This window comes from Cyprinodon tularosa, unplaced genomic scaffold (assembly GCF_016077235.1).
Source record: "Cyprinodon tularosa strain WSP-4 unplaced genomic scaffold, ASM1607723v1 ctg105, whole genome shotgun sequence".
Classification (NCBI taxonomy): domain Eukaryota; kingdom Metazoa; phylum Chordata; class Actinopteri; order Cyprinodontiformes; family Cyprinodontidae; genus Cyprinodon; species Cyprinodon tularosa.
This window is the reverse complement of record NW_024037838.1, coordinates 702,679-715,792: the sequence shown is the minus strand read 5'-3', so window position 1 is coordinate 715,792 and position 13,114 is coordinate 702,679. Positions and strand designations below refer to the sequence as shown.

General features: G+C 35.0%; 1 protein-coding gene across 1 annotated transcript; it reads left to right on the top strand.

The window, feature by feature from the left end:
* Positions 1 to 4,170: 4,170 nt before the first annotated feature.
* On the top strand, positions 4,171 to 12,756 carry mettl2a (methyltransferase like 2A). The gene is made up of 9 exons (XM_038284422.1): positions 4,171 to 4,360; positions 5,752 to 5,840; positions 6,042 to 6,310; positions 8,569 to 8,618; positions 8,717 to 8,777; positions 8,865 to 9,004; positions 9,112 to 9,218; positions 12,147 to 12,212; positions 12,305 to 12,756. The coding sequence occupies exons 1-9, from the start codon at positions 4,209 to 4,211 to the stop codon at positions 12,442 to 12,444; spliced, it is 1,074 nt and encodes a 357-aa protein (XP_038140350.1). The 5' UTR covers positions 4,171 to 4,208; the 3' UTR covers positions 12,445 to 12,756.
* The last annotated feature ends 358 nt before the right edge of the window (positions 12,757 to 13,114 follow it).

The following is a 13,114-nucleotide window of genomic DNA, read 5'->3' as shown; positions in this document are numbered from 1 at the left end:
TAGTGCAATAAAAATGGTAAGGCACACATTATAATTTACGACAGCTTGGAAAAGGTTATAAAGAAAGTCATATATCTTTGTTGGTTGCAGAATCATTCTCACAAAAGTTAAATAAAAGGGATCAAAGAATAAAATATTACAGATAACAACAATTGCATAAAAATGCATTGGTGTAGAAATAAGATACTGAACAACATATGAAGTACAGAAATCAGAAAATCCTGGTTGAAAGGAACCAACCGCTTCTGCACACTGCAGGGTTACAGGCTGTTGCTATTAAAGCTAGAGGCCATAAAATACAGTTTTCCATTGTGTAGCTCTCTTAGTAGCACTGCAGGCCCAGGTTTCATGACCCGAGGAGTCTATAACTAAGAAATGTAAGTTTCAACATCATTAAGTGATTTATAGACCAACAGTAACGTTTTACATTTTATAACAGGGCAGTATCTAAGGTCTACAAAAGAGGTTACCGACATGGTGCCCATGGGCACCAAGGGGCCCCTCTAGGACCACACTAGGTGCCCTCAGCATCTTCTTAAAACAACACAATTCCCCAGTGGCAATTGCCTTTCTTTTTTAATCACACTTGCATTCATAGAGATTTCAAGATGTCAATATTGAAAATAAAATTAGGAATCAAAATGAGATGTTGATCTTTTGCTTTTTTACAGAGGCCTGTATAAAAAAACATCACAAAAATCTAACTACAAAAGCATAAGCAATGTTATGAGATGTCTTCATCTTAGTTAAAAATTAGATTTGAGTTTATGAAAACATAGTGTTTTTTTGTTTTTTCCATGGACAGGACCTTGTTAGTTATCAAAATTCCCCTTTTTATTAACAAAGTTTTCATTGTATATAAGAGAAGAAGTTTTTATGCGATATTTGGAGTTTTATCAAATGTAAGCCATAACGTTTAAAATGAAGTAACATTGATTTTAATATATATTTCTATATATATATATATATATATATATATATATATATATATATATATATATATATATATATATATATATATATATTTTTTTTTTAGGTTTCATTAATTATCTCCTGTTATAATCCCTACGATGAAGCTGTGCAGTGAAAGCAACTATCCCTGTATTTTACCTGGTATAAAACATAGATATCCATAATAAAGGCTAGATGTCTCGTCCGCGCTGCTGGCCAATGGGGGTCGACGTCCGCACGTGGCGGCCATCTTACCACAGGCAGCTCGCTCATTCGTAGCATTGTGTTTCAATGGGGCATGTACTGAATTAACCATAACTTCCTCAATTGTCTAACTATTCTCAAACTGTTTGGTTTGTTAAACAAAAGTCAGACATGTAGTTGTGATACTGCGCACTTAGGAATAATTATAACCATGGAATTTCATATGAAAAGAACACTGAATAGAACATACAGGTGCAATAAATATACACATGCACAAGGTATTTATGTTAAATCAATATATGCTATTAAAACTCAGTGTACAGAATGGCAACCATATATATATGATCCCAGAAATATATATATATATATAATGTATATATACAATATATATATATATATAATATATATATACACAATATATATATATATAATGTATATATACAATATATATATATATATAATGTATATATACAATATATATATATATATATATATATATATATATAATATATATATATATATTGTGTATATATATATATAATATATATATTGTGTATATATATATATATATAATATATATATATATATATAGTATATATATATAAAATACAGAATGGCAACCATATATATATGGTCCCAGAAATATATATATATATATATATATATATATATATATATATATATATATATATATATACAATATATATATATGTATATATACAATATATATATAATATATATATATATTGTGTATATATATATATATATATTGTGTATATATATATATATATATTGTATATATATATAAAATATATATATATATATAATATAAATAATATATATATATATTGTATATCTATATATTGTACATCTAGTTCCTACGCATCACTTCAATATTGTTCTCTTCCTTTTCTTCCTTTGGTTTTATTTTACTTTCTGCTGTTTTGTTTTCTGTGGCATCTTATGCTTGTACTTTTTAGCTCCCTGTTTTTAATGTTTTTATCTGCCTGTACAGTGTCCTTGGGTGTTGTGATAAGGCGCTTTCAAATAAAATGTATTATTATTATTATTATATAAAATATATATATATATATATATATTATAATACATATATATATATATATATATAAACACTTTTATTTGAGTGTGATTAATTATTTCACAGTCCTAATTTATTTATATTTACATAAATACTTTTATAATATAAATATTACTGTTATAATAAATTTGAAATACTGACAAAAAAGGCTTATTGTGTGGCAACCTCTCGGTGTAGAAGCATAATCCAGGTTTCAAATTAAAGGTTGCACTGTGAAGTTTCATGTAGACTATTCGGATTATATATCAGTAATTACACAAAAGTTCCTATTTTTAAACCATTATAAAAGTGAAATTTATTTGCTATTAAAATTGGTACAATAGTCCCCTTCACAAGTATATATAGATGTAGCATGTTGAAATCCCCACCTACACTACTGTGATGGTATACACATGGAAGACAGAGATGAAAAAATGACCCAAAAAACATAGCTTGGTTAATGCCCTTTGAAAAGGACGGTTTTATTGTGTTTCTGTCGCATGTTGTTGCTCTGTAAGCCAAGGTTGGTTATTTTGGCAATGTGGTGCAGCCTTAACTTAAAAAACAAGGACACAACCAATGTTAACAGCGTATGGTGGTGGCTGTCTATGCCATACTGCGTTTCTCCGATGTGCTCTCCAAGCACAAACACATCCTCTGACCCTATCCTCTTCCGTACAATGTACACGACCTCTAGCACTTTGATGGGCTGTGATCGTCTGGTACATGAGGTCTGACGAAGAACCCACTCTGCTGCCCTGACTACCATCACTGTGCCTTCTGATGGAATCACCCTCCATTGTTTTTTAACTTCAGCAGGTGGTAGTTCTGGTCCTTGATGGCAGATGCAGCATCTGTTACCAAGCTGGCACGGCAGACATCACAGGACAGCTTTTTCAGAGCCCGTCGCACAACAAATCCTGAAATAAGAGTTGTATTATTAAAATAATTTATAATAACCATGGGGAAATTAAGGGAACATTTATCTTTTTGGGCCATTGGGATATTGATTTCCCTCAGGTTTTGACTATTGGCAATCTTGTAATACTATTAAGTCATAGCCCCGCTGTTCCTGTGTACCAGAGCCTGTATTGTACATACATCCACTAATTAACTAACGATTATCCCAAAAACCAATCATAATTTCATATCTTACATGTGAAAGGTGATCCCACTGGCACTCGTTTTGACACTACGGCGATTGGAGCATCCGTAGGCAGCACAAAAGTCTGGCATCTTCCTATTAATAGACCCAGCAAATTCCTGTAACATAATGTAAGATGTTTTGACAAACCAAATCGATTGGAAATCATGCATTAATCATGTATAAATTCTGCCTCTTCCACTGATGCAAAGTTGCTGGTTAACGTTAGCAGCTAGCTAAACTGTAACGTTAGCTGCTAACTTACTAACTTTAGGTCTCACTTCGCAGCTTCTTGTTATTAGCCAGCTAACGTTAGGCTAATAATGAAAATCCAACAACACTCAGATTATTGTTATTAGCCAACTAATAGCTACAACCACATCCACAAAGATTGTAATTTACACTAAAGATTAATTGTCATACAATCGTTATTGATAACTTGCGCAAGTAACCGTGATGCACAACTATGCTGCACGATCAAGTCATTTTTCGACAAGAAAATCTGCAATTTCGACATGTTCAAGCATCAAGAATTATAGCCACGTTCATAACGTTTGTAAGAAACCAAACTGTTTGTAAATCCGTCAAGAATTCAATGAGATAAGAGTATTTGTGTCCGTGCTGATCACTCACCTTACATTAAGTACCACAGAGCACAACAGAAAGCCTGCCTGTGGTAAGATGGCCGCCCGGTGATGACGTTTGAGACTCCGCCGTAAGACATCTAGCCTTTATTATGGATATCTATGGTATAAAACATGTATTTTAAACCGTTCTTTATTTTGTCCGCCCGTCCCTGAATGCGTCATTACCTTCTGCGTCAGATTCATCATGGCGGCGCCCCGCATCACTGACGGAGTGGAGGCTGAAAGCACTGAAACCGGCTCAACACAGCCAAATTCCTCCTCTGGAGACTTCAAAAGACCTCAATTCGGGACACGATTCCTAACAGACCCCCGTCAGGTTTTCCAACACAACGCATGGTCAGTACCAAAGGTTCCAGCAGAACGGAAAGGGTTCATCAGCATCAGTTACTTGGATGAGACATTATTTCATTATTTATAATGTTTAATTTAGAATTTATTCTGCTTATATAATTGCAGCGGTGTTTTTGTTATTTTAATATATGGAGGTCAGTCAGAAATACACGCATTATCACGCCGACGTTTGGGCTCGGGTAAAAGAATAATAGATTTGTCCATATTTTGTGCATTACGGTAAAGGGGTACGGGTGCCGCTAAAAGACAGAAAAAACGTATTTCTAAACCGCGCAGCCACATGAGCACAGTTAAAGAATATCGTAATTATTATGCTGTTTAGCAAGTAACTTCAAAAGCTTAGCTATTAGATATCAATGTAATTCTACAACATTCAATTATTTTTACTGGGGTTTAAACAATTAGCATAATTTTGTTATTAAACTGTTTTTTAATATAATATTTGTCAACTGTTTAAGTCATCGATTAATTGACTGTAAAACTTGACTTTTGCCAAAAGAACAAACAGCAAAACTTAATAAATTGTTTGTTTATTTTGCATCCTTATTTTGCATATGTGTCTGTAGATGTGACCCATCCAGAGCCTCTTGTTGTAGCATTAAAAGGCAGTTTTCAACTGGTCCAAGCCCTCTCTCTGAAAAAAATTTAAAAACACAATTTTCTTGAAATCCTGAAAAGCCCAGATTTTTTTTATCTGCTTTTTCATTGAACAAAAAATATTAACAGCAAAATAATCCATAGTTTCAACCCTGTTCAGCCTTGCAGTTATATTTGGGTGCTTTGTTTATTTCTAATGAAGTGGATCATTAGGATAGGTCCAATAAAATATTTATTCATCAAATCATTTCATTTTCTGTTCCTTTACTGTTGATATTGGTAAGCATGTCTACAGCCACTGGTTTGTTGTTAACAGCTTTAGCTACATTTTCCTTTAAATTTGAAATAGGCAATAAGCCTGATTTTAAAGATATAAATTGAGCCATTCATTGAAATTTAACAGGTAATAAAGATCAGATCTTTCTCCTTATTTGAAGTTCTGGCAATCAGGAGTCCGTGAATTAGGATTTAAAAAGTATAAACTAAGAACTTAAATTTTACTTTTGAATGAAAAAAAGCTATCACTGCTATTTCCAGATTCTGTCAGATCTAGAAAACAAAGAAAACTTTTACGTAACTTACTCTTCACCTATCCTGGATGAGATTGGTCCTAACTCAATTTATTGGTAAATGACATGACATTTTCTTCAATCTGTGGTAACTTGTGTCCATTTCACACTGGCTGAGAAACCTGTTTAAACCCGGGAACAGTCGGCAAGCGACCCGGATTAAAATCACCTTCAAACGGTTCGACTCTGATGATATTGTGAACTTTCCAGGGACAATGTGGAGTGGACCGAGGAACAGGAAAAAGCTGCAAAGAAGAAAGTTTCAGAAAACAATCATCCTTTGCCTCCAGAGAAACAAGGTTGGGTTTTATTCCTAAGTACATCTCACACCGAGTCGCTACAGGTGTTGGTTATGTATTCATTTTATGACACTCTATCAGTGTGCTAGAATTATATCAGAGTTGTTGAATATTGTTATATTTGCCTAAGAGAAGTTAACGCATTTTGTTGTGTGTTTATTATTTTATTTCAGTACTATTTCTTTTTCATTTTACTTCCAGAGGAATACGACAATCGGGCAAATGAATACTGGAATGAATTCTACACGATACACGAGAATCGTTTCTTCAAAGACCGTCACTGGCTCTTCACAGAGTTTCCAGAGCTGGCCCCTCAGTGTAATACAAACCATGAATCTCATCCAGACACTTCGAGTTCTGACATCAACCAGCAGAATGGATGCGATAAAAAACAAAGCAGGGATTTTGCGTCTTCGTCTGGCGACAACTGTGACTTTCCAGGCTCCTCTGCTACATATCGCATCCTAGAGGTTAGAGATTCTTCTAGGACCAAGATGGAGATGTTTTTACCACATCATGACATTTTACTTAAGTAGGAGTAGGGATACTTAATGATAATCATTACTCAATTAAATGGAAACCTCATGATGCAGTAAAACTAAAGTAATTTTTGTAACCGTTACTTAACTAAATGTAACTAGTTAGCACCCACCTCTGGTTCACCGACACCATCTATCATATCTTAATAAACTAGATATTTTCTGTATAGAATGAGTAAGTCTCTAAATGTGCTTAAATTCAAATCTTACAGATGATGAACTTAGGAGGCTGGGATATTTATGCACTTTTTTAAAAAGCCATGCATATTTTTTTCCATGTCACAGTTATGCACTACTTTTTGTTGGTCTATCACCTACAATCTCTATAATATGCGCAAGCTTTGATTTTGCATGTAGCTATTCATATCTGCAGCCTTGTACATTCATCTTTTATCATGGTAGCAGCTTTGCATACTGAAAATTGTCAAAAATCCAGTCTCTTTTTTTTCTTTTCTAGAGGAATGAACAGCAGTCAATTTTAAGAAATTCACAAGTAGGGCTGGGCAATTAATTGTATTTGCAAGATAATTTCAATTTAGCAAGATACAGTTTTCAAACCAAACAGGCACCCAATTTTAGTGATATTAAATTTAACAAGAGAAAGATAAATCAAATACAGTTCTCCATCCAGTCTTTTAGGTGGTGATAAAATGCTCAAAGCTGGTTTGCCACCGCAAAAAAGCAAAAAAGAGATAGTTGCAGCATCTCCATGCATGATTCTTTACATTTTTGCAAAATCTATGTCTAGGGAATGAGATAGATTAGTTTTATAGTGCCGCGCGTGACGTTCACATTCAAATGAGCACGAAAGATGCAGTCAAGATGACTTCAAGCCTGACAGCTGCAAATATAGCCAAAAGGTTGACCGAAGACATTAACAAATGGGGGCTGAACAGCAAACACGCTGTAGTTGTTACAGACAATGCTGCAAATATGGTTTTTGCAGTGGAGATAATGCAGCTCATGCATGTTTGCTGTGTCTCCACTGTGTCACATCTGCTTGCTCATGTGAGGCTTTTTCTCTTTTCACATACAAGTGTGCATTTTTGAGACAGTTTTGTTCACATCTCAAGTTTAAACTATATGATTTTCAAGTTTGCACTTTGTTTAATGTGACAGGAAAAGATAAGATACATGAGGATTTTGAAACACAGTTAAACCACTTTCAGAACTGTAAAAAAAGATTGAATTTGAAATTAATCGATTTAGAACTGAATGAATCAAAATCGAATCGCTTCAGAACTTTGGCAAAAATACCCAGCCCTACTTATTAGTGTATTTTTATTGTTTAAATATAATAATATTGTAATATTCTGCTTCTCTTTCTACATGGGAACAAAGATGCATGGCATCAATTACTACAAATGTGTTTTCAATTTTTCTAAAGACCTGGTGGACTTTTAGCCTGACGTAGTCCGACTCAATTCTAGTCAGAATATGAGTCTGATACTGCTCCATAGAGCTGTGATTATGGGGCGTGTTTTGAACGGACCAGGAAAAAAAAGGCCTCTGCACTCAATTGGATAGACCTACAACCAATAAGAGCAACGGAGTGCGTGACGTATGTTAAGCGACGCATAGTTGTTGTCCACAAAAATCAAAGCGTGCAGTATCACGCCTAGAATAAGAAGATGAGACTTGATCGCGTTTCTCTGTTCCTCTTTTAAAATTAATTTGCTGTCGATATCTTCTAGAACAGACCTAATAGCAGAATCTACTCACCCAAACTCTCCAGCGGCAGCCATTATTGTTGTCACCCAAGCGCGCTTTGGTCACGTGGTTGATTACGTTACACTTGATCATCTGTCCATCATCGTATAAAGCCCGCCCTGACAATTTGATTGGATCGCCTGACAGTGGGCGATAACACTCGCGCTACTATGGAGCAGAGCCAGACCGAACTTCCCCGAACTCAAACCTTGTGGGCGGGACTAAGTTCTGACTGGCACCCAGGCTAGTGGACTTTGCCAAGGAGTTAAAAACTGCTTTCACAATAAATGTTTCTGCAGGGTAAGGTTAATATTGCTCTAAAGCATAATGACCAAATCATATAGCTATAAATAAAATTATAATCCAACTGAAAGTTAGTTTTTTTTTTTTTACCATTCATTTATTGTTCTCTGTGTGTATATATTTTACAAAATGCAACATTTTTTTTCAAATGTAGCATTAACCTAATTTCTGTTTAGGTTGGTTGTGGTGTGGGGAATACTGTTTTCCCAATACTCAAGACAAACAAGTAAGCTCATTCAAAAAAAAAAAGAGAAAATGTTTTCAAAAAATCATCCTTCTCCTGTTGTGAAGTTTATCTAACCTCAACTTGGCCTTTTGTTGCAGTGATTCTGGACTTTTTGTTTACTGCTGTGATTTCTCCAGCACCGCTGTGGAATTGGTGAAGGTTAGAAGTTTGGATTCAAAAGAATATTTTCTTTTTTCTGACCTCTTAATAAATAAATAAATGAAATTTTCTCTTCTTTATCAACAGACTAATCCAGAGTATGACCTGAACCGCTGCTTTGCCTTTGTTCACGACTTGAGCGATGCTGAGGCTAGTTTCCCTTTCCCTGATGGAACTCTTGATGTTATCGTCTTGATCTTTGTGCTATCAGCCCTGCATCCAGACAAGTATGAAAGCATATTGCTTTGCCTCCTTTTGTCCTTTCATTTATGCGCACATATTGTAAGATCTGATGTTTTCTAGACATTGTGTAAGAGTTTTTCCTCCATCTCAGGATGCAGGCCTCCATCAGTAGATTAGCACGTCTCCTGAAGCCAGGTGGAGTGATGCTGCTCAGGGACTATGGGCGCTATGATATGGCACAGCTGCGCTTCAAGAAGGGTAAGTGGAGCTTTTTCAGGCTTCAACATATCCTTACTTGCAGCATATTTTTCTTAAAACTACTGTAAAGACTTTGCTTTAAAATCTCTCGAACTAATGTAACAAATTCTCAGTGATCAATATTTTAGAATGCCACTATCGATCCATTCATGGCTTCTGTTCATTCTTCATTAAACATAACCTTTGCCAACTAACAGTGTATTTTCTCATTTTTGGGATATGAAGGCATTGCAAATTCCCAGAAGGATTCTGTACTGTAGATCTGGCCTGGGGCCTCATCTGAGGAGAAAAACTAAAAGTGTTGATTATATTTCTACAAAATCTCTGTGTCATTTATTTTTCAAATTGAAACTAACAATGAAAATATGAGAAACAACTGTGGTTTTTTTTTCATTGTCTTGTTTTTTTTTTTTTTTTCATTCTATAAAATAATATGGTAAAAAATGGAGAGCAGTTCTTTTTTAATTCAACATTTCCCAAGTACTTTAAACATGAAGTGAACCGATAACGAGCAAACAAATTAGTCTTTTAAATTTCTAAACTGGGAGGATTTGGAATTGCAGAGTAGATCATGCACCATAACAGCTGACTTTCATTATTAAATATAGTTGGCTTACAGGTGTCCAGCTGATGTAATTTATGATGGTGTTCATTAAGACAAGATGCCATAAGTGTGCAAAATAAAAAAACATTATAATTAATATATCCCACATTTATTTTATATATTTCATGTGAGAATTGCATAAAACATAAGAGGAACTGTTCTCCATCTTTCTATACTTTATAAAATGAAATTTTAAACTATTTCTTGAATTTTCATTGCTGGTTTCAGATTGAAAAATGCATGAATGTATGAAGTAAGCCTAAAAAGCATTAATTGGATTAATTGTGATTTTTACATTTTTGAAAAAAATTGTCAACTAATTTTAATTAACTGGAGTATAGAGACTAGCTGACAGAGCAACCCACTCAGAGCAGCAGTAACATGTCGAATTTAAGATAGAAAAACCTTATTTGTCCATCACTATGCTCTGTCCAGAACTCCTCAAGTTGAATAGCTCTAGTTTTACCTGGTTTAAATACTCTAAAAAAAAAATCTTCTCTTAAGGAATAATTTCCTTAAGAAATAATCATGAGTTGCTGCCCTAGTATGATTAACAGACACTAAGCACGTCAAAAAACGAGTTTTTATGTTTTCTATTTTGCCGTTATTGTATTTAACTGCAAGAATAGCCTAACAAGAAAATATTTTCTCAGAGATGTTATATACGCTCTTAGCTTTCAGTTTATAGTGTTACATTTATTATTCAAATGAGTTAGTCTGTATTCTCTAAGTGGATCACTGAGATGTTAACTTGTTGACAGAATTAGCATCCCTGAGCCAGTAGCATGCATACATAGAAGAAGATGGAGGTTACGGTACACAATATGATTAAGAATTGACTTAAGAGCAGCAAAAAACATAACAAAAAACCAGCATATTGTCTCATCTAGCAGGGTGGACTAAATTATTTTTTTGCTTGTTTTTTAATCTGTCCAGTTTTGATATAGCTTCGTTGGGAGTTCAAAACTTTTTTGTTTTTGCTCGTTGTTTATTTCGTAAACTAACAGACCAATTGGTAATCATTTACTTTAATATATATACATTTTTATTTTATTGTTGGTTTCAGAATCGGATTACTTTATTAATCCCTTGCGGGACATTATTTTCTAGCAGTGAAAGTTTTTACAGAAGAGAGAAAAATTGTAAGTGAAATAGAGCAAAATAAAATATAATCGGACAGAATTAAATTGCAACAAAGTAAAATTGCACCCCTCCCCTATAAATAGTGATACAAATAAAATAAGGATCTCAGTATATACACTCAGAATTTACAATTTACACTGCTGCTCAGTAACTAAATTACTATTATTGGACATGACCGTGTTATTGCGCAAAGTGAAGTAATGAAGAGAGATGAATTATACAGATAAATGGCCACAGTCAGGAATGAGTTCCTGTGGCGCTCTGGTGCAGCGTGATGAAATGAGTCTCTGACTGAAGGTGCTTCTGTGGGTGACCAGCTCAACATGAAGAGGATCTGCAGAATTGTCTAGCATGGATTTTACCCTGGCCAACATTCTTCTATCTGATACTGCAGTTCGAGAGTCCAGCTCCTCTATAACACTGACTGTTCTTGCGGATGAGTTTGTTAGTCTGTTGGCGTCCTTCACCTTCAGTTTGATGCCCCAGCATGCAACAGCATAAAGGATGGCACCGGCAACAACAGACTTATAAAACATCCGCAGCATTGTCCAGCAAATGTTGAAGGACTCCAGCTGCCTCAGAAAATAGAGATGGCTCTGGGCCTTCCTTTAGAGGGCATTTGTGTTTTTAGTCCAGTCCAGTTTGACAACTTTCATTCATTTTAGATTAGTTTTTAGAATATTGCCTCCTAACAGACTTGTTCCGGCTCCAGCTTTCAGTGTCGTTGTGTCCTTGAGCAAGACACTTCACCTGCATTGTCTACTGATGGTGATCAGAGGGCCCGGTCTGCCAGTGTACGGCAGCCCCGCTTCTGTCAGTGAGCCCCACGGCAGCTGAGAAGCAGCTGTGGCTACAGTGTAGCTTGCCACCATCAGCGTGTGAGAATCGGTGAATGACTGAATGTAGTGTAAAGTGCTTCGGTCAAGTCTCCTGACTTGAAAAAAGCTCTATATAAGTACAGGCCGTTTACTATTTCATTTTGTTAACATTAAAGGACAAAGATCAAAATGTCTGCTTAAAATTTCTGAGCAAAATATCCACGACTACATTTAATAGAATTCGTCCATTTATTGCATAGACCTGCTTATCATTGCAGCCAAACCTTTGAATTTTATTTGGCCATTCAGTGTCTTGAATAATAGACAAACTGTTTTATTTTGTGTGTTTGTATATTTTTTCAGGTAGATGTCTCTCAGAAAATTTTTATGTCAGAGGGGATGGAACACGAGTGTATTTCTTTACACAGGGTAAATAATATTTTTTTTTTTTTACTTTTTTTATATTCTCCTGTACTGATTCATTCTTTCTTCACAAACATAAACAAATGTTTTTGTTTCAGATGAGCTTCATGAGCTGTTCACCGCAGCTGGGCTTGAAAAAGTGCAGAACCTTGTGGACAGGCGTCTCCAGGTGAACAGAGGGAAACAGCTCACCATGTACAGGGTTTGGATCCAGTGCAAGTACTGCAAGGCTTCATGAGACACGAGGAAGATTCCCACCCAAAGTGACAAAGATTGTGGGGTTTTTCCACAAGACAAGACAAGAGCAATCGGATGTTGAAAGATTTTTTTATTTTTTCTTACTGGGTGCCATAATATTTTTGGACCTTTTTTTTTTTTTTTTTTTTTTGCACATTAATTTGGAGAACAAGTCTCAATGGCCATATATATGACTTTTCTGCTAATGAATTGTGTAATCTGAAATAAGGACTTATAGCCCCTTTAAATGACTATTTTCTGTAGGATATTGGGTTTTAATCCACAGGTTTTCAAAATAAATGATTTTTATGACCTTTTTGTACAATTAGTTCTGAAAAAACATGCACATTAAAATGGAATGATATTAAGTCTTTGCAATATGATCAGGATGAGAACTTTCTGATGAATTTATGGCTTCATGGGGGTGGTCACTGTTAAATTTCATTGTGTGGAGAGGATTTTCTTTATTGGTCCAGACAACAGATTTGGGGGGGCAGGCGTGGACTGAAGGAAGGTGAAACTACTTAAAGATCTCACGAGAAAATGTGAGATTTTCCTGATTATTGTTTACATTGCAAAAACATGATCCGGATTCAGCTGAAACGATTCCAAAGGCACCACTTCCGAAATCGGATGTCTTTTTGATCCTTTTTGCACCTCAGACGAAAATT